Source organism: Lonchura striata, chromosome 17 (assembly GCF_050655825.1).
Source record: "Lonchura striata isolate lonStrDom1 chromosome 17, ASM5065582v1, whole genome shotgun sequence".
Classification (NCBI taxonomy): Eukaryota; Metazoa; Chordata; class Aves; order Passeriformes; family Estrildidae; genus Lonchura; species Lonchura striata.
In genome coordinates this window covers 13,803,011-13,828,212 of record NC_140719.1, presented here as the reverse complement: position 1 = coordinate 13,828,212, position 25,202 = coordinate 13,803,011, and the positions used below count along the sequence as shown (strand labels likewise).

General features: G+C 46.0%; 1 protein-coding gene across 12 annotated transcripts in view; it reads left to right on the top strand.

The window, feature by feature from the left end:
* MAPKAP1 (MAPK associated protein 1) overlaps window positions 1-25,202 on the top strand; it is an 80,129-nt gene that overhangs the window by 33,760 nt on the left and 21,167 nt on the right. For 7 of the 12 annotated variants that reach the window (XM_085556411.1, XM_021543721.3, XM_085556407.1 and 4 more), the window contains 3 exons: window positions 2,801-2,977; window positions 10,174-10,283; window positions 24,516-24,623. In XM_085556411.1, the coding sequence (XP_085412537.1) occupies window positions 2,801-2,977; window positions 10,174-10,283; window positions 24,516-24,623 (395 nt within the window). The remainder of the gene's footprint in view (window positions 1-2,800; window positions 2,978-10,173; window positions 10,284-24,515; window positions 24,624-25,202) is intronic. The other 5 variants (XM_085556413.1, XM_085556410.1, XM_021543727.3 and 2 more) reach the window with 3 other exon arrangements.

Sequence of the window (25,202 nt, the reverse complement as noted above, 5' to 3'; positions counted from 1 at the left end):
TATGTTCTGGAGAAGAAATATAAAATTATTCACAGATGGTGCCATTTCATTTGCTGTTATTAATTTCTGTTCATTATATCACAAGTTCAGAGAAGCATCCTTTGTGTATGATTAGGTTATTTTTCAATGAGTAAGACACCACTGATGTCAGTCTTTGGGCACACACATATTTTCCAGGAGCACAGCAGAGCTCAAATGGAACAGCGCCCGTGAGTGGAGTGTTCCATGAACCATCACTGCCCACAGCACAAGGCAACAGTGGGAAGAAATGAATTTCACTGTCTGCCTTGAAGGATAAGATGTTATGATGTGTCAAAAAGTGCTCCTGAGCAAGGAGGCTGTCCAATGTAATCAAATCTCAGGCAGAAAGAATAAAATAAATAATGGAGGCGTGAGTTCCCCAGAGCACGTGTCAGACACAGCAACAGCTGAGAATCTGGGGACAAAGGCTCAGACCAAGGGCCAGAGCCTCGAGATTCCTGGAAGTTTGTTTTCTTCTAGGTCCTTAATTATTTCTCATCATCTTTTTTTTAGCATGGCTGTCTGCCAGTCCTGAAGCAAGGACTGATTTAACTGTAAACTAAATCTCATATTTCCACGTAAGGAAGGAGCTCGTGTAGGGTACCCATTCTACATTGGCCATTTGTTCCTGATTCAGTCAGGAATCAGGAGAGGGTGAAAAGACAAAATGGGGATCATTGTGACACTGCACTAAAATACATCTGTAGAATGCCTCAGATGGGTATGCAAGGCATGCAGAGTGACAACTATACCTGCTAGTGACACTGTGAGAATAATGAGGAGGTTTTAGACTTTATAATTAGGAGAAACAACCCCCTCTGTCTTTAGGAAAAGAATATATTACTGCCTAATTCCTTTCCCTAAAAGATAGGTGTAAGAGTCTGAAGTGAATGAGTACTAGTTGACAGCTTTGAGAACATTCTGTATTCAATTAGGCTGCCTTTTTTATATAATTGTATTGTATTTGTCTCTATTCAGTCTCTTGGTTCGAGGAACCCCTGGCAGTGTTAGCAGCCCTGTCCCTGGCCTCTCACACAGGGACTTGGGTTGTAACCCAGCAGATATTTTCTTGCCAGCCCCTGACAGATGTGCTGGAATGATTCCATCTGCAAAAAATAAACTAAATCCCTTTCTAGGAAGAAATTAATAGTGAGGTGCATAATTCAAATACATTTGCTATTTTTAGAAGCGAGGATTGAATCTCTCCGTTTTTGTGCTGAACTTGTAAGTTCCCAACTTCAGTCTCACTCAGCCTGGTGGAGGTTCAAAGTGCAGAACAGTTTTACTCACTGGGCTTTTTTTTTTTCACCTGGTGGAGGGGAGGACACAGGGAATGGCTCCCACTGCCAGAGGGCAGGGATGGATGGGAGACTGGGAATTAGGAATTCTTGGCTATGAGGCTGGTGAGGCCTTGGCACAGGGTGCCCAGAGAAGCTGTGGCTGCCCCATCCCTGGAAGGGTTCAAGGCCAGGAAGGTTTTTTACTAGTATTTGCAGAATTTTCAAAATTCAGAGTGGTGACTGTTGCTGAATTATCTTTGGTGAGCAAATTTGCAGCTTACATTAACAGCAATGCATCATTATTCCCTGTTTTCTGTAATAAATGTCTTAGTCATGACAAGATGCCGATAGATCACCTGGACTAAGCACTCTCAATAAAGCACAGTTGCAACCAAAGGTTTGTGAATTAATTGAGAAAATTGCAAATCAGGTAGTCAGTGAAATAATTCATTGTCACATCCAATCAATAAACTTTGTAAATCAACTCATTTAATTCAAAAAATGATCTATATAGATCAAGCGACCAATTAAACAATTAGCATACACTTTACAATTAATTAATTTAAGCATCAATCATGCAATTAAAACTCCAAATTTAAACTGCAGAGTTTAGAAACATGCTGCCACATGCACCTCCAGCTTTACTGCATGGCTGGGGAAAGGCCTGAGTGTTGGCATGTTTACAGTCAGGAAGAATACTTACTTTCAGGTCAATAATTTAAACTGAAGTAACATTTGAAATAGATTTCAATGTTAGGAAATTATGATTAATACCTGTTTGGTAGCTATAAATAGTTGTTTCCCTCTGGACTTTCATCTGTGGAAGGAAAGAGGCTCAGCTCTTTATTTCTCTCACACTGTATCCATATCAGTTTTCTGTGTTAGTTCTGCTTGTTGGTGTTTATTAATTTGTGACTGCTTTTAGTGAGTGAACTTAGGTATTCAGTAAAGGTAAGTTTTCTGCTAATCATTGCTATGTGTTGGACAGATTTTTTACTTTTCCTTTAGCTCGTTACCCCACTTACCTGCCCAAGAGCACTCTGCTTTTCCAGCCTACAGACACTACACTTTCACAGTTGCTTGACCTATGGAAAATCACAGAGACCACTTGTTTGCCTTTAAGTTCTGAAGAGTAGTCATCATATGAATACATAAATTTTCAGAAATGGAGAAATATTACTCCCTGCTTTATGAAATCATGAGGCTTTTTTAGATTTCAGTGTATTTTGATCATTGTCAGGTTTTGCTTGAGAGCAGTTAAGGATGAAGACAGCTCTGCTCTGAGGTTTGGGGTTTTTCTGTCACCGGAGGCTTGTGGCAGCAGGGTACGTTGGGAGCTCTGGGGACGTGTTTGGGTGTCCCCACACAAACCAGTGAGTGCCACTACACACACCAGCGGTGCCACCGCAGCAGCAGGGCGTTTCAGAGCCCTGCCCCGTGCAGGCTGCAGGTCTGGGGGCAGCCCCGAGGCGCTGCTGACCAGGCGCTCTCTGTTGCAGCGACAACGTCAGCGCCTACTGCCTGCACATCGCCGAGGACGACGGCGAGGTGGACACGGACTTTCCCCCCCTGGACTCCAACGAGCCCATCCACAAGTTTGGCTTCAGCACGCTGGCGCTGGTGGAGAAGTACTCGTCCCCGGGGCTGGCGGCCAAGCAGTCGCTCTTCGTGCGCATGTGAGTACCGGCCTGGCCTGGGGACCGGCCGCCTCCGCCTCCTCCTCCCCTGCTCCCTCACGGACCTCGCCCCAGCTCGGGGCCACACCTGCTGCTGGTGCTCTGCAGTGGGGCAAGTGGTTTTATAGACCACTTTATAGACCAAAGAGTTGCAGCGTGGCTTGATAACAAAGACGTGTTTGAGAAATGAGCGGTAACCAGGCACACCGGCTGGAGCTGGCCTGGCATTCTGGACATTCCCCTCCCACGTCCAGAAGGGTTTGGTGAGGGACATCCCATCCACCCCTGAGACCTGAGCTGTCTGCCTTGTAGATCAAGAAGAATTTGCTATGTCCTTATCAGTGAAATAGGGATATATACTGTGCTTGATCACTTTTATTTTCCTTTACTTGTGAATGAAAAATCTCTTAAACCATCAGAAGGCCTTAATTACTAGAACAAAATGCCAGGAGCATAAGCCACTTCTTACTTGGGAAAAATATTTCATGTTTGGAGCTCTTGAAATGAAAATGCTAATAGGGTTTTCCTGGTTATTGGACATTACTTACATTTCTGAACACTACAGCTGCTTCTAGTTCTGAATAATCAGACTTTTTTTTAAAATCTGGCTTATTTAATTAGTTTTTATATTCGTTATTGTGTACTGTGTTTCTTAGCGACGTTCCAAAGCATCCTACAGAAAGCCGTTGTCAGAAATCCCACGTGTATTCCCAAAGGCCACATTCACTTTATTCCACTGCATTAGGGCACTGAGAAATAAAATATTCTGGCCCCGGTGTTCACAACTAAGTTATTCAAGGCTGAGACGCTGGGCTGTGCTGAGGAAGGGGAGGTCATTGTCTATAGACAACTCTAAATGGTTGCTGATTTCTCATCTGGCAGAAGTGCCCTTTCCCAGCTGTGCCCCTACCCCAAGTGCTGCCCTGGGTGCCTGAGTTGGGGTCAGTTTTCTCTGCAGTGAGCAGGGGTAGGTCGGGTTGGGGTCAGTTTTCTCTGCAGTGAGCAGGGCTGGGTCAGGTTGGGGGGCTGGCTCTGCCCTTCCCTCGGCAAGCTCCCAGCCTGGCCAGCACAGCTCTGCCTGCAGCTGGGAGCCAGAGCAGTGTCAAGATGCAGGGTCTGTAGAAAAATGCAACATCTTTTGGTTTACCATCATTTGTGCTGATGTGAGGAGCTTCCTTCTAGCTTGGAAGGTGCTGCTGAGGAGAAATAGGACAGCTGCATCATAAGCAGTGTTCTTCTGAAAGGGTCAGTTCGGTGGTACCAGTGTCCACATTTTAATTTTAAATGGCTTGCGATTACTGTGTAAATAGCTAGGTTTAAATTAGAATTTTTAATGTGTCCCCTAGAATAAAGAATGACTTGATCATCACTTAATCAAAAGGTGGTTACCTCTGTGAGTTTACATGTGCGTGCTGTCATATTTTTGTAGGGATTTGCTGTAAATTCTATGTCTTTTTCCTCCCCTGTCACCCTACCGGTGCATGTAATTGTGGTTTTATATTTTGCATCTCTTTTTTTTCCTCCTGGTGCTGAAGTACTTCAGCTGCTGCCATGTCAGCCTTGTGACTTGTAATGTTTATTAATACTGAATCACTGTTGAAAAATGTTGATGCGTGTGAGGAGCTCGGTGCTGGAGCCTGCTCCACCTCGCTCTGCCCGTGCTGCCGTCGCCGAGCGCAGCGCGGCGGGGCCCGCCAGGGACCCCCTGCAGCAGGACATGTTTGAGCAGAAACAGTTTGCAGAACTTTATACACTTCAACTGCTGCCAAGGCAAACTCTGAGCCACTCCAGTTCGTTATAAATACCCAGAGGTGGTGGCTGGGAGTAGCCTGCAGTGCAGTTTATATTCCGAGCTGGATGTGAATGTCTTTGTGGCTGTACAGAGTAGTAAATAATTGAGTTTGATTAGGGAGAGGGACCTCATTATCCCCCCACCTGTGCCCAGCTGGTAGGGGAGGGTCGAAATGAAGCCATTAGCTGTCGCTCTTACTGGCATCTCAAAGAGCTCAAATACATCTGTGTCTTATTTTCTTTTCTGGCACAATCAGTTGAGCAAGCTAAGCAGGCATGACCGAATTTGGCAAGTTCCAAGGACTCTGGCAAAGTTACACAAGGAGAAGACGGAGGGCAGTCGTTCTGGCTGCTCACTGCCCATTAGTCTAGCGAGTTATGTTTTTGGAAGGTGGCTGCTGTGGAGAGCAGAGCTTTGTCCAACATCAGGCACTCACATGGCCCCACTCTCCTGTCGAGGGGTTTGTCAGGAAGAGGCAAACAAAGCACCACATCCATGGAAATACAGACTTCTTGAGGTGGTGAGGTCATACCTGAAAGGCTTAAAATAAATCTGTACCATCATTAGGGCTTTTTCCCTTGGAAATTTAATTATTGGAACTCGACACACTCGATCTAATGGTGTTTCGAGGAGCTGTAGCTCAGCTGCCAATTGGCACACAGGAAATTTGGCATCCAGTTCTTCTGCTCTGTAGCACTTTTTTCTGTTTTGATATTGTTCTTAAATTGCTTTGACAATTATATACGAATTTTCAAAGCAGCACCTCTGCCATATCCGATAGTTTAAGGTTTGAAACCCTTTTACGATCCCAGATTTGCATTGTGCATTTGCAAATTCAGTTCGAAGCCCTGGAATGTGTTTTTTCTTGGACTCCAGCAGCAGTCCCCCAAAGGCCTGTTCCTGGTTTGTGCATGGGGGTGGGTAATCTGCGAAGTACATTTTAGAATATTCATATAAAATTTAAGACAGTTAATGTGGGTGCAAAATTTAGAATGTGGCTCCCAGGATAGTGGAGAGGGAAGAGTAGGAGGGCACCAGAAGACTTGGTAGAGGTCTAAGGACTGTTAAAGTGGTGTCAAAATGCAGCCAGTTAAACTCAGTAGTGCACAGAGCTATGAAGGCCAATCTGAGATGCACAAAACCAGGTTTTTTAGGCTCAGAGTAAAACTTGTGGTTGGCATTAGCTAGTCCAGTTCCTATCACTGTGCACTTTATCTTAAAAATTACCCAGCTTAAGGTAAATCCATTGCATCAGCTGGGATTTTGAGTCTTAACTCTGACTTTGTGCTGATCAAGTAGAAATTGCTATTAGTCACTCCCAGGCACTTCCAGCCATGCCAGTTGGTTATGCAGTGAGCTTTAAGTGCTATAAATTCCACTTCTGGAAAGTGAATTCCACTTCTGTGTTAAAAAAAAAAAAAAAAAAGAAAGAAAAAAAATTAAAATTGCTCCAGATTGGAAAAGAGCTTTTCAAAAAGCTCTATTCTCATTCAGGGTAGAAACCTTTTGTCCTTCCAGTGTAGGTTGTTTTATTTTGTGGCAAAAGTGGGGACTCTGCCTGTTCCCATGGCACCTCAGCACCACGAGGAGAGCTTCTGCCTCTGCTGCTGTTTCCCTTTCCCTCTCCTGAACCTTGCCACCCTGGCTCCAGCACGGAGGCTGTAAAAGAAGATGGAAAGCCAAGTTACTGCAGAATGATCACTATCATTAACATTCACGGGTGGTTCACTTATCATTCCTGACTGCACAGACATGGCAGCCGTTATGAAACGTCCACAGGTGTAGCACGATGATACATATTACATTGTGCCACAATGGATTTATGTATTCTGTAACAAAAGAAAAGTGTAATGAAAAAATACAGAAGGTAATCCTTTATTCCTCCACTGCACAATTTATCAGTAATGCCTGTGGATGATAAGTGCCAGGGATTTCCTTTGCTTGATTTAACCTTGTCACCCAGGTATGTTTTTGCAAAATGACAGAAAATACAAGCTAAGGAATTTCTTTGGCTTCCAATTTGCCAGCAGCAGTTTTAATTGATTGACCAGCATCTGCTTGTCCGTCCTATTTTCAGTGTGTTGACCTAAAATAAAGGTATTGCATCTTAGCAGAGTGAGGTAGAACACATCGTTTGTGATTGCAATTAAGGATTGCTGGGACTGGGCTGAGTGAGGGCAGTCCAGCCCATGGCCAGTGCAGAGCAAGCTGGGGATGGTGAGCTGAGGTGGGGGTGTGTTTCTCCAGCACAAACTCCTGTGCTGTGGTCACACAAGGCAGGGTGTGGTGGGTTGCTGGTGCTCCAGAAGCTCCAGTGCCGACCACGGTTCCGGGACGCCCTGGCAGCAAGTCCAGTGCCAGAACGAGGAGCAGTGGGCTTAAACTAAACCACAATAAGCTCCACCTCAATGTGAAGAACTTCTTTCCATGGAGGGAGCAGAGCCCTGGAACAGCTGCCCAGGGAGGGGCTGGAGTCTCCCTCTCTGGAGATATCCCAACCCCACCTGGACACTTTCCTGTGTCCCCTGCTCCGGGTGACCCTGCCTGGCCTGGGGATTGGACAGGGTGATCTCCAGAGGTCACTTCCCAGCAGCTTCCCAGCTAATCTGTGATTCTGCAGGGCTTCTCCTCTGGGCACAGAAACATGCCCTGGCTCTGGCCTGGCCCCAGAATGACGGCAGGAGCTCTTTGGTCTGGGCTTAAGTCCACCCCCAGCTCAGATGTGTGGGGTTGCTGAGTGCTGAAATGTTGCTCTGACAGTCTGTGGTGCCTTGTGAGAGGGGAGCCAGGGCAGGGAGGGGAGCAGCTGGACCAGGCTGGGGGTTTGGCCCCTCTGGCTCTGCTCCAGAGCAAACAGCCAAGAGTTTACAAAAGCGGGGCGCGCTCTGCGTCCCACCGCTCCTGCCAAGCACTCACTCACGGCTCGCACACTAAATATAGCAAAACACAGAGGCTTTCTTATTTTGCTTTGATCAGTAAAATAAACTTTCAGAGATTGTTCTGGGATGAGATCCAGCTTCTGAGGCAAAGAATGGCCGTGGCTCGGGCAGGGGTTAGTAATGGAGTGTCAGGGAAATCAGTCTGACAGTTCTCAGGCCAGCTGCTCAATGGAAAGGATCGGCTGAGCCGGGACGGCCGGAACACGGGCGGATCGCAGCAGCCTGTGTTCTTTAGCAGCTGAAGTGTCAGCAACTGAGAGAGAACCTTCCCTTTTTGGGACGTTCCTGATCCATGGGCGTGACCAGCCCTGAGCTGGGGCCATCTGCTGATGGCCTCTCTGTGCCCAGTGGGAAGGGGGCTGCAGGCCCTGCTCTGTTTGGGGTGAAAAATGTTGAAAAGCATTCTGTACAATTGTGACTCCAGTTTGTTTTGGCCATAGCAAGTTATGGAAGACTTCTGTTGCCTTTGCAATTTCTTTTTTCCCTGGAGTATTTTAATTTACTTCCCTGTGCTTTGGTTGGAGTTTTCTGGAAAATTCCTGTGGGTATTGCAGAGCATCGTATGAATTACCTGGAGGCACCAGGTGTTGTGATGGCCTGGTCCAGCATGGAGGGCTTTTCATGCAGCACTGAAATGAAACCTTGTGTTGCTTAAATAAAAGCACAAAGGTAGTTTTCTTTTTGTGATTATAACTGTAGAATAGGTTTTTCACTTTCAAGAATCCACTGAATTTTGCTCAGCAGGTCAGCTGGGACTGAAGCTGGGAGGCTTTTGGGAAGCGAGGGGTTGGCCAGGTAAAGGGCAGGTGTGTGGTGCTCGTGCAGTTCATGGGGCTCCACAGCAGCTTCAGGGGAGATTTGCTCCTCAGTGAAGTGCTGGGGAAGATCTCTGCTCATTGCAGGGTTAGCCTCTGAGCCCTGGGGCTGTTCCCAGGACAGCAGTGTCACCTGCAGACCTGGTGGCACTCCCTCCCTCAGCTCTGCTCCTGCAGCGCTGAGCATTCAGCAGAAACAGAGGGAAAAGTAGATGCATGGAAACGTTGGGATTATTTGGTTTGAAGACGAGTAAGATAGAGTTATAAATAATAAATGGTCTGGAGAACATAAATTTGGGGCTTTTAGGCAGTTTCATTTTGCCAGGAACAAAGGGAATTGAAAATGAAATTCAGATGAGACCAATGCACAAGTGAGGAGAGGGAAACGACGTCTCACACCAGTGAGGGGGGACATCTCCTGAGCCCAGGCTGGGCTGCTGCTCCCAGGAGCACGAGGGGCCCCCAGGGCACCGAGGTGTGACCAGCCCGTGGCCAGGCAGGGGCTCCTGGCCCCCCTGGCAGCTGCAGTCAGTGCCCTGAGCAGTGAGAGGCGAGGCTCTGTCCTGGCTGGGTCACCGTGGCTGGGGATGCTGATGTGACCTGAGCTCCAGCCTCTGGTCCAGCATTTGTGTTTCAAAGTGACATGCAATATGGGTTTGTTTTGCAGGATGTACTTGTGTTGCTTGGATTGCTTTCGCCTGCCAGTTGCTTTTAAAAATATTCCAGCTGTGCTGTTCATATAGAGCTGTACTCCCTGATTAAAATTCCTGGTTGCCAGATACGAGGCTCCTCCTCCTGCCCAAATAGCTTTGCAAACCAGTTTTTTCCATGCAGAGCAATCTCTCCGGTGGGAGCCTTCAGCTCTCGGATTTCCCTGGAACTGTCTGCAGTGACATCTACTGACATGAGCCGAGACTGACTGCGAGGGCTAAGGGCAAAATTTACTGATCTGCTCGTTCAGGGTCTCTTCTATTATATTGTCATCTTCTCTGCTGCCCCAGGGGTGCCCCTCTTTGGCAGCAGCATCCCCACAGCTGTCCCCATGCTCTTTGCAGTCCTTCCCCTGTGTGGCCTCTCCCATGGGTGATGGCCAGGACACGGACCCACTGCCTTGGATGTTTCTGGGAGATTTTGTGCCATTGTGTTCACAAAAACATGTCCAAAGAAATCCCGTTAGGCTGGAAATAATGCATTGAAGCAATACCTCGATAGTGCTGCAAGGCTGCTGTCACTGAGGGGTGTTCTGCCACTTGTCCCTAATGGTTTGTTACGTGTGGGACACGGATGAAAATGCCACTGCAAACTGCTTCCCTGTTGTGTGCTGCAAAACACAGACAGGAGATGAGGAGGTGAGGAGACCCCCAGGTACACTGGCTCATTTTTCTCTTCTAATGCTGAATGCCAAGTGATCAAAAATAACAATAAATTAGGAAAATCCTTATTTTCCTTGTCTTGAATCTCAACCCATTTTGGCTGGTTTTGTCTCTGCCTTGCTAAGGCAGCTTGCTTGGTTTCTCCTTTTAACTTCCCTTCCCAGCCCAAGTTCGTTAACCGTGTGCCTAACGAGTGCTTTGCTTGAAGCTAACGAGGGCTGCGGGGAGCTGCCAGTGATGATTGTTTTGTAAAACTGCATGTGCATCTGTCTTGCAGAAATGCTGCTCATGGATTCTCACTTATTCAGGTGGACAGTATGAAGGTCACCATGAAGGATATCTTACAAAAGGCCTTAAAGAGAAGGAAGGGATCACAGAGAGGCTCAGGTGGGTTATTTATCGTATTTTCTAGAGGGCAGGGTGTTTTCTCTATGAGCATATTTTATATCTCTTTTTGACTGTTGTGAACATTGCTCAGGTTTTGGGGGGGTTGTGTCTCAGCCCCACTCACAGCAGTTCTGTGCACAGGTCTGTGTTCTCCGTGCTGGCACAGAGCTGGCAGTGCAGGAGCTGCATAATGTTTGCTGCAGAGCAGTATATCTATTCCTGCAAATATTTATTTATGATAACAAAGCCATTTGCATTCAAGACCAGTTCATGGTAATTTGGGATGATGGGTAGAAGTACAGCAAGTCCAGCCCATGATAGAGTTTGTATATATACTTCTAATTTATGTAAGAAAATTATGCTTAGTGCGATTTTAAATAATTTCAAGGACTCATTGGTACATGTAGTGAAAAATTTACTTTCTGCAATGTTATCAAAATAGTGCTGTTATAGTTAAGGCATATGAACACTTAAAAAAGGAAAATGTACAGCGCTTGTATTTCTATTTTAGACAACGTTTTTCTGGGGAGTACATGTGCATTCACATATATGTTAGTGCATATATTTCAGAAGTATAAGGCTGAGAGATCTTTCCAGCAACAAGAAATAATTACTGAGAGAAATTGCACTGAGTCTTGTCACGCAACAAAGGAACTTTAATATAAACCCATCTATATAGTGGGAAAGATAAGGATCTTGTCTTTGTAAATGAATGAAACCTCCTTATGCACCCTCAGTTTTAACTATGGGAAAAGAAAATAAACCCTGTTCTCCTTAGAAAAAGTAGTTCAATGCAGTTTTTAAATGCGTGTATAATCTGTCATGGATTTAATTAGCTATCTTCAGATGAGAGCTGAAGTTTTAATAAAAGTTAGAAGAGATAACACAGTGAAGGACACGGATGAGCTGTCTCAAGGCCATATTCCAAGGGAACGATAAGAGCTGTAAAAAATGGCAGAGAAGAGCAATTGAATGGAGCAATGAAAATCTGATTCTCGTAAAAAAAAAAAAAAGCTGGGGGAGGAGGAGAGGAGCAGTGCTGGGGGGTGGAGAGGAGCCCCGCCAGTCTGCAGCAATTTGGAGGGTGGCCAGCAGCCATCGCTCAGCCCGGCTGCGGCGCCGCGTCCAGATGTGCCAACGGCACGTCCCGGCCCTGCCAGCTGACTGCGCCGTGTGAGAGCCGCCTCTCTGGATGCCCATCGCTGGCCGCAGAGATAGAATTAAATGATGATGATCTTCCCACAAGTTGGGAGAGGAAACAATGCATATAAATCTTGATTTCATCTCAGCGTGAGAAGTCTTTATCCATCATCACTCATAATGAACAAGTCGTTAGCGGCGATGAATGGTGTTGGGGTTTTTTCAAACACCTCTTTTGTTCACTTTTTGGGTGACTTTTATTTATTTCCTGGGGTCAGATTTCCCTTCCCTGAAGGGAGGTTGCTAAAGGATTCACTTAGCTCAGTCTTTAAACTGCTTCCCCACTTCGTGTAACAGATGTTTTATTCTTTGTCCGTTAGAAATTTGATTCTGCTTTGACTTTGTTATTTTTGCTCAGTAGTTTAGAACAGGAATGGACCTGGCATTCCTTCCTTCAGCTAATGCATTCACTTTGCTGCCTTGGCCCTCCTGCTCATAGCCCTTTTCAGGAACAGGGTATATAGGGATGTATCAGAAATTTTTATTAACATTAACTTAGCTTATCCAAACCTTTCCTTATTCCCAATTACATCCCTCTCCCAAAATGTGGATTATCAGGCTTTAGGGAGGTGGGAGGGCTTAGGAAGGTCTTGCTGTTATCTTTAAAGCAGCAGCAACTGTAGCTGTGTGCACAGAGGGGACCCTGGGAATCCAGACAGGCTGCAAGGAGAGCTCAGGATGCCACCACAGTGGGCACAGAGAGACTGGAGCAGGACTAAAAGGAAAGATTCTCCCATCATTCCTCACCTACCCCCAGATCCCTCATCACTGGAGAGGATGTGCCTCTTGCTGTCACTGGGAGATGCAGGGATAAATGGAATTGCAGATCAGAGCATTAGCACAGCACAGGCCTAGGCCAGGGCCATCATTAACCACTGGATTAGGATGTCAAAGTTCTCAGTAAAAGAAAAAACATCATTTAGGAGAAACATTTCTCCTCTTTCAGCAATGTTTCCTTTAAAGCTGATTGGTCTGATTTTTAAAAAGTCGTTACTAAAGATAGGCTGAATGTGTTTATTTAAAGTTTTTGGAATAGTTTAATAACACAGAAATGCCCGTGAGCTTTTCTGCCTGTCTTCAATGGGCCTCCAGATCAGCCTTTTCAGGACAGAAGAATTTATTGCATTACAGTTTATGCTGCTGACAAGTACTGGTAGAAGCAGTTGCTTTCTGATCTGTTTTCACCACTGACTTACAGGGCATTTTTCAGACTGGTTCTGGACTGGTGGGAAAATGCAAACATGGGTTGGCTACTTTGGGTGAGGAAAATTTGAGGAATTCCTGTGGTATAGTTGGGAAGGGTTTGTTCAGCATGACTAGGCTAAAATACTAGGCTAGTTTTCTCCAAATACTTTGTTCAGCCAGTAAAAATTATTTGTTGCAGCAAAATACTGATCAGCAGGAGAGAGAAGTGGGCTATAACCTTTTCTTCATAGAAAGGGGCCTGGAAAAACAGAAGCAATATTCTGACTGTGCCTAGCTCTATTTAGATAAAATTATTGCAAACTGTTCAAACTATTTCACCTTCCTTGCAATTCTCCTTTCTTAGTGTCTCAAGGCTTTGACATATGAACTCTGACCATTTAAAAATAATAATATTGAGGCAGTCAAGGGGAAGTGCAGGTGGTGAAGTGGCTGGATGTGTTGTGGCTGGGAGAGCCGTGGCCCTGAGCCCTTTCCTGGAGGCCGTGGCTGTCCTGCAGCAGGACTGTGGGACCTGGGACCTGTCCCACCACAGGCACCCACGGGGGTTCATGGGGGCTGGCTCAATTCCTGCCCAAGGAACCAGCTGGGAGGAGGGCAGGGAATGGCTGCAAGTTGGGAAAGAGCCTGTAACAACCAGTCAGTGCTGCATACTGGAGAAGATAAATCTGCAGAGGAAATCGTTGAGGCAGATGTTTAATTAGTTGGAGCCAGGCTGGATAAATCAGGATAGGAGCTGTCTATGCAGATATGCCGGTGTGCCTTCCCTTCCTCTGGGCTGGTGTCACTGCCTTTAAAAACAAACTGCTCTTTTTGCTGAGGAGAGAAGCAGCAGAAGGAGTCATGCAGCCTCTCCCTTACTGTAATGGATTCCCCTGTGTACACTCATAAAATAGAAAATGTAATTGATGTTTTCTTATGGTAATGAAAACTAACGAAGTCGAATACTTTATCATCAATTTGTTTAACCTATTGCGTGCTCAGCAGCGTGTATTGCACAGGCATATTTCATGGGAGGACTGGAAATAAAACACTGCAGTTGTGGGATGAGCTTCTAGGGGAGACTGCTCTAATCCAGGATGGGCCACCTTGAGGGGGCTCAGGGCCATTGCTCATGCAGGAGGCTTTTCTGAAAATAGCTCAGAGGGAAGGAGCCCGAGGATGGGGTGATGCCCCAGCCACAGAGAGGGGAGCTGGAAGCTCCATCAGTGCCACAGGACCTGCTGGGTACTGCACAGGCCTGGCACTGCTCAGGCACTGGGATAACAACCCTTGAAGAACCCTCGTGCCCAGAGGTGGTTTAAGGATTGTTTTGTGTAATCCTGCCATGCCTAGATTTCCTTTCTTTGAGCACTTCAGCAGCTGATGGTGTAAATATAAAATCTCTCTGCATTGTGGCAGATCTGCAGAAAAGAACTCGTATGCTGGAGATTGGGAGCATAAGAACTTCCTGTTCTCCTTGAATTTATCAGTAAAAATGTCAGATACTGCGCTGTCTGGATTTTGAACAGTTCTAATAACCGAGTCCTGAAAAGCTGTTTTAGAAGGTGAGATTTGGGTGTTTTAGTACTCGGGATAATTCTGCTCCCCAGAGATCAGTAACAGCTTTAACATTAACTTCTGGAGCAGGTAGCTGTTGGGCATGCTGAAAATCCCACCCTCGGGCTTGGCAGAGGGAGGTTTGTAGGTCGTACAGATCATGTTGCAGAGCTGTAAAACACCATTACCCCTAGAACTTGATTTGCTTCAGTGGGAAATGATTTTCCTGCTCAGTCAGTCTGGTGTGTGTTTCTGCTGGTCTTACTTTCACCAATACTCATGTGTTACCCCATTAACATGTAAGAAATCTGGGTTGTGGTAGATGTGCACTTTAAATTCTGCTTTTTTAGGCAGGCTCAGTGGGACCAAGGCAGGCACAGTTCTTCCACAGCCCATGCTCTGATCCCAGGGCTCAGCTGAGGCTGGGGCTGACAGCAGCCCACAGTGTGCAGCAGGCAAGGAGATCTTATCAGGCTTTTTATATCTGCACCAAAGCCTGCACTCAATATTCCCTAGAAAATATGTTTGCATGGATTACGATTTTAAGAACATAAGAAAGATGGTGACTTCATCCTTGATACTTCATGTATCCTGATGCCATGGTGATTCTCAAATTAAATATGTGCAGGAACTATATGTACACTTGGAAGTTATCTCCCTGCCTGTGAGCTGTCTCATTCCTGCTGCTCTTCAACAAACATTCCCTGGGACGCCAGTTGCCTTCTCCTCCAGAGCTCGACTGAATGGACTATAAATACTAATGTAAAGTAAATAACAATGCAGAGGGAATGTGTGCAGAGGCTTTGTTTTCAAACAAATTAAGCATCGATGTCAGTATATAAAAACCGAATGTTCTTAGAAGGAGATGAGAGACAAAACTAAACAACATAAAATGCTGAAATGTTGGAATAATCCTGCCTGTTCCTGGTCTGTGTCAGCCTCTCTTCATCTGAAATTTCTAGTGAACAGAGAAGTCTCCTCTGATTAATCTTGTCTGATTTCAAGTAGAAATTCTTTGCAGGGTGAACATGCTACTGATTATTATTTAATAGCTGCCTCCAACTGCAAACATCCCCTGACCAGAAAGGCTCAGTCCTTTTAAGAACAAAATGCTCTACAAGTTTAATTGTTATAAACAAAACCTTCTGCCAACATTGCACAGACGTGACCTGTATTTTCCGTAGGTTAGAGGGAGAGTTATTAGCTCAGTGTTCTGCGAGTTTGGAGAAAGATTAATACTTTTTCGATAAATGAAAACAGCTGCTTTGCAATAACATTCAAGTCCCTAACAGCTGTCAACCAGTGCTTTTTGCATTCTTTAAAATGTGTAAAGTGACCAAAAATAGTTTAAAATAATCTTCCTGGTCTGTTTAAGTGTATTATTTCACTGCCACAGGAAGCTGAATAATAAGAAAAGAGAAAGATTCAAGAAACAGGCGTAGGACTTAAAGATAAAAGTCTCCGTATCATATTTTAGTCTCTACACCAGAATCAGAGGAATTACAGCTGCCAAGGCCAGGGAAAGGAGCCTGTTCCATCCCCTGGTGCTGGGAGCAGAGTCTGTCCCAGACCCGGGCTTTGTGGTGGTGGATCATTGCCGTGCTCTGGATTTGTTCACACAAAGTTCAGCTTGCCCTCAGAACCTGGAGACTCTCAGATGAGAGCTCTGCTTGGGGCTCATCTTTGTTTGAGGAGCAGCTGGGAAGGAGAGATCTGAGTTGTGTTTGAAAATTCCGTTTCTGACGTGTCAGTGTCAGCACCACGTTTAATGTCAAATTTTGTGACTTAAATGTTCTAAAGCAGCTGCTAGAGGAGCCTTGCTGGGGTTTTCCTTCCTCATTCTACCTCGTTGGTGGGAGAGTAGGACAAAAAATTGTCTGTAAAGGGAGGTGTGTGTGTATTTTGATTGCACATATATGTATTTATTAATACATTTTAAAAAGGGAGAATTAAAAAGATAAACTATGTAAAGCTGCAGCCCTGTGACAAAAGTACTTCTAACAGATGAACTACAATTAGAATAAACTGTCATTAAAGTTTGATACTGTCATGGAATGATGGTAACTGAGGAGTTTAAATTTAAAAGTAAATATGTTCGAGTAGGCGATGCATATGTTTGCTCTGACTCTTTCTGGGATGGAAGCCCCAGCATCTGTGACAGTGAAAAGCCAATTAATTTGTGTTTCCTTGTGTTCATACTCATGCTCTTCTGCTTAATGGTAGCTGTGAGTGGCTCTGGCTCCCAAAGCTTTGTTTTGGATCATTACAGCGCCCTGCAGAGCCCGGTGCCCGGTGAGGGACAGCTCTACCTGCAAACACCTCAGGCCCTGCTCCTGCCAGCGGGTCAGCAGCTGCCAGCTCCGGCGGGTCAGGGCTCTCTGAGCCTGCCCAGCACCAGTGCTGGCACACCCGGGGCTGTGCTGGCATCCCCGGGGCTGTGGCGGCGTTCCCGGGGCTGTGCCAGCATCCCCAGGGCTGTGCCACCATTTCCAGGGCTGTGCCAGCATCCCCAGGGCTGTGCCACCATTTCCAGGGCTGTGCCAGCATCCCCAGGGCTGTGCCACCATTTCCAGGGCTGTGCCAGCATCCCTGGGGCTGTACTGGTGTTCCCGGGGCTGTACCAGCATTCCCAGGGCTGTGCCACCATCCCTAGAGCTGTGCCAGCATCCCCGGGCTGTGCTGGCATTCCCAGGGCTGTGCTGGCATTCCCGGGGCTGTGCCACCATTCCCAGGGCTGTGCCCAGCACCATGCTGGCATTCCCCGGAGCAGAGCGGGGCGCTGGAGCTGCTGGGGATGATTTCCTGCTGCCCAAGGTGGCTCACTCTGCCCCGGGTGATTTATTCCACACGGCCTTTCCCTCTCCCAGCCCGCTGACACCAAGCAGCCCCACTCCGGGAGGGGGGTGTTGGTGTGCAGGGAGCAGCTCCTTGGGAACACGGCTTGGGAATAGCCAGAACAGTTTGGGAATAGCCAGAACAGTTTGTGAACAGTCAGAACAATTTGTGAATAGTCAGAACAGCAATGGTTAGTTCTCCCCATGCCTTGGGCTAGTGAGGGGCTGGGTATCAGCCCGGAAGAATTTTTCATGCCCAGCCTCTGAAATGAAAGTGAAATATTGAACTGGGTCTATTTTGGATCTGTTGGTATTGAATTCATGCTGTTACTGGTTCTTCTGGATCGGTAACAATGCTGTAATTTATGTGACATTTTAAACTGTGCAGCTCAGCGTTTGGGTGACAGATTTTTGTGTTTGCTTCACCCACTGTGATGAGCAGAGGCTGTGCTGGTCACTGGTGCCTTCCTTGGACCAGCTCCTCCCTGCTCTGTTCTCATGAGCCCTCGAGTGTGCCGTGGTCGTGCTGCCCAAAACTGCAGAGCACTCCCTGGTGTCTGCATGGCCAGGGAAAGCACCTTTGCCACCTGATAGTCCTGGCAGTGGGCGAGCCCTGGCACTGATCAGTCAGGAGTGCCCACCTGGGCTGGCCCCAGGACAGTCCCTTGGGGACAATTCCAGGCACTGGCAGGGCCAGGCTGAGAATGGGGCAGCTGCAGAGTTTAAAATAAAATCTGTGTATTGGATTTCTGCTGTAGGTGCTTTACATTATAGATCAGACGTGATGATTTTGTCTCAGCTTTTTTTAGAGCTGCACATTGCTAATGCAAAAAGGTGGCAATTAAGTAAAACCCTTCTGTTGATGCTGTGCACAGCCCGGGTTGCTGCTGGCCATGCTGCACATTTGTTGTTCCCCAGAAAAGCAATCCAGAAATGAAGTGTTTGTTTCTTTTTAAGGGGCTTTTGACTAAATTCTTTAATTTCACTGGCTGTCAAGGTAGTGTTAAGTAAAATAGGTTTGAACTGCTGTAGTTTTTGTGTACTGGACTAGATGTCAGAAACCTTTGCCATCACTGGAAATTCTGTCACTCTGGATTTACTATCTGTTTCCCACAGCTGAATTCCTGAGCAGTGTGATTTAACACCTTGGCTCTCCATCAAGCAGGCCTGGCATTTATTTGAATGCATTACACCACTGGTTTCCATAAACTATTTTACAATTGTTTCATATAAATGACTGTTTATTTCTACAAAAACCATCTGTATTTCTGTGGATAGCGGCAGATAACTGTGTGTAAAATTCAGTAATGTCACAACAGTGCAAGTTAAGGAAAAACAGATTGGGCAAAAAAAAACCCTCTCATGCTTGTGCATAATGTTAAAAGTTTGTTTTCACTATTTAAATATCTTTATTTATTAAGCAGTATTTGCATTTGTAATGATAAAATCTTTATTCCACTTCAGAGGTGTTGAGGGGCTTTGGGGATTTTTAGCGGATAAACAGATTTAAGACGTCCTCGCAGCAGCAGGATTGGAGATGTAAACATTCTGCTCTGCAGCCAGTTCCTCTCACACTGTTTACATATTTTCTGTTGTTTTATTGTCATTGCCAAGCACACAATGGAATCCTGCCCCTTCTGTCATGTTCTAAGAAAGCTCCTGCAGAAGGAGGCCTGAGCCCTCTCCCTGTTCCCACTTTCTCTGCCCTCCGCAGGGGATGGATCCTGCTCCTCCCTCTGCCCTTTTCATTTCTGGTCCAGCACTCCTCCCTGGCCCAGGGCCATGTCCAGCATCCACGGGGAGCCAGGGTTCCCCCAGGCCTCCCCAGGGGGACAGGAGCTGCCTCGATTTCCCTCCTCCCAGCCAGCACCCAAGGAGCCTCCACACTGAGCTATTTTAGTTCCTCCATCTGCTGCCCATGTGGTGGCAGAGGGAGCGCTGGAATCCAGCAGTCTTACACTTAGCACGACTGATACTTTCTGACAGACTATTTGAAATGATAGAAATACATAAATCTCCTCTTTTTTATGACCTTGTAATAGCTGCAACATATTTCCAGCAAATATTTTCTATAGCAATAATAAAAAAGCGATAACCAAAAAATAAATATAAATATAGTTTAAACTCAAGCGGAATCGCGCTTTCAAAGCCCAGGGATGGAGCAGCAAAGCAATAAATCACAAATCCTTGTGAAAGGAGGGACTTGAAATGGAAAGTCCCACAGACATCAGTGTTAAGTGTTTATCAACAGGGGTTTTTTGACTGCTCCGCTGCCTTCTGCCTGTGCTCAGTTCCCTCTTGCTTGTTCCCTCCTGCCCAGCGTCTGTCACCGTGGCTGTTGGGTTGCGGCTGCCTAACTGCCCACATTTCTCATCTTTTCTTTCTTATTTTCTTTGTTGTTTTTTCATTCCCTTTGTTATTTCCTGTGCCCACAGAAGCTGTGGCTGCCCCTGGAACCCTGACAGTGTCCAAGGCCAGGCTGGACAGGGCTTGGGGCAGGCTGGGGCAGGGGAAGTGTCCCTGCCAAGGGAAGGGGCTGGATGAGGTTCCCTTCTGCCCTGAGCCTCCTGTGATCCCGAGGGGCTCTGGGAGGTGCAGGGGTTGGTGCAAGGGGTTCAAGGACAGACAGGTTTGCCTGGGCTTTCTCACCAGGCAAACTGTGAAATTGTAACAGGAACCCCTAGCAAAGAGCAGGATTAATGCATGGCATGAGAGCAAATGCAGCACACAGGGGCAAGGCTTTGAAGGGGCAGGCTGTGCTCCAGCAGGCTGAGAGGGAGCCAGAGACCATCTGAAAGGGATGGTGTGTTTGCCATGGCATGCTTAGATTTCCAAAAAAGATTTGACAAAGGCTCATAAAGCAATTAAGCTGTCACAGGATGAGAAGGAGGATCCTCACATGGATTAATAATTGATTAAAAGACAGGAAACAAAGAATAGGAATAATGGCCCTTGGTGATTAGTAACTAGGTTACTGGTGGAGCTCCAGTGGAACTGGTGGAACCTGCATTGTTCGTTAATGTGGGGCATGGAAAGGATGTGAATGCTGATGTGACAAAATGTGCTGTTGATACAAAAGAGGTAAGAATAGTGCAAATAAAAGCTGTCTGTGAAGCACTGCAGAGGTATCCACAGTGCTGAGTGACAGGACAATAAAATGAGAGAGGGAATTCAGTGTCAATGGGTACAAAATAATATACATGGTGAAAAGCAACTGTAACTATATGTGTACAATGATGGGCTCTAATTACCTTCCATCAGTCAGGAAAAGTATCCAGCACCATCACGGGTAGTTCTCTGAACACTTCAGCTCCATGCAGGAGCAGGCAGAAAGGCAAATGGAACATCAGGAACTGAGTCCATAAATCCCAGTGTACCCACATCTTAATTGCTGTATTTTGTCTCAAAAAAGAGAAGTCAAGAGATGCAGAAAGGGACGAGTGTGGACATGGATCAGGCACATGAAATGAGGAGATTCTGAGGAGGGAAGAGCTTTTCTGGTGTGGAAAAGACAAAACTGGGTACGAGAGCTGTCTGTGAAGTGTAGGTGGTGGGGACAGTGAACTGGGAAGGTTTTGTGAGGTAGTTCAGAGACAGGAGGTGCTCACCCCAAACACTGGGGTGGCAATGGCTCATTGGAACAAGAGGAACACCTTTCCTTATGCAGTGTAATAAATTCAGGATGTAAATGTCATGGAAATGGGAAATTCAAAAGTGTTTTGGACAAATGCATGGACTGTGAAGGGAACAGAAACAGCTGATATAGCACAGGTGGAACTGGGGTGTTGGTGAGGATTTTGGGAGCTCTTGAAGGTGAAGAGAGGGATATATAGGCATAGGGATGTGTTTTGTTGCAGAGACTAAGGCTGTAAAATATGGCCTCAGTTTTCAACAGTTTGGGTTGTTTTGTTGATACTGGTCTTTTTTGTTTAGGTTTGACAACTCCACAAACATTAAATATTCTTTCTATAATCCTTATTTCACCCTAGTAACTAGTTTGGAGACGGAGAGGGGTTTAGTTGGGGTTTTGTTTAAAGCCTGGTTCCCTGTTGCAGTGTTAGTATTGTTTATTGTGCAGATTCACCCCTGACCGTGGCATTCTTCATTGCTATTGAAAGTTAATGGGGGAAAAATTGCATTCCAAACATTTGAACCCGTAGTAGCCATGGCTGAACTTAGTTGATCTCTGGTGATCGGTTCAATTTAGTTACGATTTTTAGCCATTAGGCTGGGGCTGAATGATGGTGATTTGGTTGAGGCCAAATGTCTGCAGAAAATTGGCTGTTTGATAAGAGCCCTGTTATCAGAGGGGGATACTTTCTCATTTACATTTAGATGAGTATTGATTATTTATTTACTCAGAGAAGTGAGATTCGTTCCCAATCTTATCTCTCTAGTCTCTGCTTGTCAGCAGAAAGAGAGAGAGAGCTCCTGACAACAGCCCAAGATAACAGCACTTTGTAGTGGAGATAAAAGTTGGAATGGGCCTTTTTCTAGTCTTGACTGAAAGGATAAGTTTTAAAAATTAGAACTGATGGGTCGTGCTTTCAAAAGCCCTTTCTGAAAGCTTTGCAGCTTAAATGGCAACAGAATTGGTTTGTTGGTATGTGGGTGGCTGTTCCCTTCTGCAGGGGGGACCCTTAATTTGATTATAGGGTGGGATTCTTCCCAGGCACCTTTGTGTGCTCCTAGGGAAGCCGTGGGTCTTGAGGTCTGTTTCCTTGTTTTTAATTCCTGATGAACATTCCTGTCTCTAAAGGGCTGTTTTGAAACAGCCAAGAGGGTCTGTGTGGACAGAATCCATGGTGAGAGTGGCTCAACAGGGATTCAGATGGAAGGGCTGTGTGTGATGGAGGATCACCCCCAGGAGGGGTGAGGAGCCCTGGGGAGCTGCCAGCAGCAGGAGAGCTTGGCTTGGCACACTGGCCAGGACAGCCCGTGCCAGGATTTTAAAGGTTTATCTTACAACTGCATTGAACATTTGCATGAGATTACAGAAATCCATAAAATCCATCTTTGGTATTGCCACTTGAAAATTTGTTGAAATTCACAAAGCAGGATTCCATTAGGAGACCATTAAATTATCTAATATTCCTACTACAGTGACATCATTTGAACTTGTGAGAGAAGCCTGATAGTAAAACTCCTCCACAGACTCAGCCTAACATTCTTCATCTGTTGGGAAGCAGAGGTCATGTAAATGTGGACAGATATTTAAAGTGTAATTGAAGAGCAGATACTCTCTGAAAATCCGTTTGCACTTTTTTATTAATTTCTCAGCATTTGCTTTTTTATGAATTTCCCAGTATTTTCTGGTTTTAAGGAATTATCCATAAGGCAGGCTGACCTGGTTCCTGCTCTGGAGCTCTATTTCCCTGCTTCATTAGCAGAGTTAATACAGGCTTGACACACACTGGGTAAAACAATTTACCTGATCGTGGAGTTCTCAAGCTGCTCCAGATACAAGTGACCCTGAGCCAGTGCAGGGTGTGTTGAGGGTGATCCCTGGTGGCTCTCCTCGGGGTTCAGCAGCGTGGGGACTGTTTCTGATGAGGGTGCTGTTCTTTGGGGTGCATCAGCTGCTGGAATGGGATCCTCACAGAGGGAGCACCAGCCCTGCCTACACTGAACCCTTCACTGTGCCAGGGTTTGCCCCCCTGAGCAGGGCTTTGGGACTGGCTACCAGCAGCACAGATGTTCAGGTCTGTGCCAGCAGTTCCCTTGGATGGAGCTTGGGAATCTCTGGAAGGTGCTTGGGATGAACAGACAAAGCCATTGGGTTCTGCTGTCGCTGGTCCTGTTCTTAAACCCACGCCAGATTTTAAATCCAAATTGATTTACTGCTTTGAGATTTGTTTCAATTCAGTATATTTTGCTTCTGCCTAACAAGCAGGCCTCTGTTTATCTGATTTATTTTAAATTTAAATAGTTAATCACATTTCCAGTAGCTGGAGAGGAGCAGGGTTGGTGCTGGGTCTGTTTGCCTTTCTCTGTGCTGCGTGGTTTGCACTGAGATGCTTTGGCAGCCCCTGGTGCCACCACTGGCCGTGCTGGGCAGGGGGAGCCTCCTGTGTCCTGCAGAAAGGCTGGCACTGCCTCTGCTGAGTGGCACTGGGAGTGAGGAGAGTCCACAAGGCTCCACCCAGGGAGGGAGCGCGCCGCCCGAGCAGTGAGTGCCTCACGTGGCTGTGGGGAGATGGAATGAGAAGCTGTAATTGGAATTCTGCTGTAGTAAATTTAAAATTAATTGGCTAACAAATTCCATTCCATAGGCATGCCATCTGAGGCTGAAAGACTTAATTTTTTTATATATTTTAAATATTTCATCATATACGCTCGTAATTCAAAGTCAGCAAACAGTCAGAAATCTTTTAAGTAGTGGTGAAGAGGGAATAGATTTTGTTATTTCAGTTCTAAGTTTTTTGTTACTTTGAGACCTGGTTAAAGAGGCTTTGAATCACTTAAGATTTTTCAGCTATCTGTTCAGGTTATTTTACTGGATTGTGGGAAATTATGGAAAATGATTGTTTGTGGAAAATACACAGCGGAGAGCTTGGTGTGCACTTCAGCTCCAGGTGTGAGCAGGAGTGGAGCTTTGGCCCCACCAGCTCCTGCCCTTGGCTTTTCTTCTTTGGGGTCCCCCCTGGAACTTGGTGCACTGGGATCTCCCCCCACCCTGCCAGGGCCTCTCCCAGCCACTGTCAGCACAGCAGGGCTGGAGCTGGCTCACGGGGCTTCACCTGGGATTGGAGCAGTGTCCTGCTTTTGTTCCAGATAAGGCATGTAGTTTAAGGATCCGTTCAACCAGAAGATTTTTTTAATGGCCTAGTTTTTGTAAAAACAATTTTTTAAACGTTTTCTGTAGTTGTAAAACAGCTTTTAAAGTGGTATTATCCTTACTTTGGGGATTTGGTTGGGAAGAAAAAAGTTGGCACCTGAACCTTCAGGATCTACTGTCAAAATGTGAAAATAATTCATTCAAAGCAGCAGCATCTGTCCCTCTGTGTGATGCAGCCCATAAGGAAGGGCTGATTTCCTTCCCAGGTGCTTCCCAGTTCTCTGTGCAGGAAAGAGGGATGGGAGCAGCAGGGAGCAAGCACTGGGAGCTTCTTCACCCAGGAAAAATGCCCCAAAAATGCCCCCAGGGCATCCAGCGAGGTCTGAGGGGTGGTTCCCACTCCAGGCAGGGGCTTGGTGCACCTCACCTGGTATAGGGACAAGGTGGGAGTGTTGGAAGGGGTTTGGCAGGTCAGGGGACAGCTGGAGACAGCAGGAATGTGCTGTTTCCTTCCACACCATCCTCCAGCTGCTGACAGGGCCCTTCCTTGGCACAGGGCTGAGGCACCAACACCCACCTGCTGTGCTCCTGGGCTGCGAGTAACCTCATGTTAGCTGAACGTGCTAAGCCATCCTGTGTTAGAAAACAGATGATTTTACAAGTTACTTTATGTTTCAGGTCCTCAGTATCGGCTGGAGAAGCAGAATGAACCTAATGTCCCAGTAGATTTAGACTGTACCTTGGAGAGCCAGAGCACTTTGGAATTCTGCCTTGTCCGGGAGAACAGTATGTTTCCCCTTTTCACTTTTGCTCTTGTAAACTGCTTAAACTCACATAAGTTATGTATTTTGGAACACAAGCTGTACTGTCTGGGCAAGTACATTTTGACGAGACTCTCTGTCCCGAGGCACTTCTCCATGGTGCCAAAACAATATTCCAGAGGGAAATGATGGATTTCATACCTTTAGTAAATAGTCTGCATCCTGTTTATCACTTCATGATTAATCTTTTGCTGTTAAACTGCTCTGTAAAGTTATGACCAACCCTGAAAAACACGAAATATGAACCTGTCTGTGCTGCAGACATTGCTCAGTGAGTCGAGGGGTTGGTCTGCAGGGTGTTGTGCTGTGTCAGTGTGGCTGTCAGAGGCACTGGGCTTTTCTAATACAATTTAAAGAAATTAGCCATGCAGAAATAACTACAGCAGTTTGATGATTTTTGAAGTGCCAGACAAATAATCATCTCTCCAGCACTATTTTAATGATCCTAATATTTATTTCCTGATTTATTTCTTTACTTGAAACAATATAAAACTTTAAAAATAAACATTTAACATTGATTTGTGTTTGTTCCCCATGGCATTTT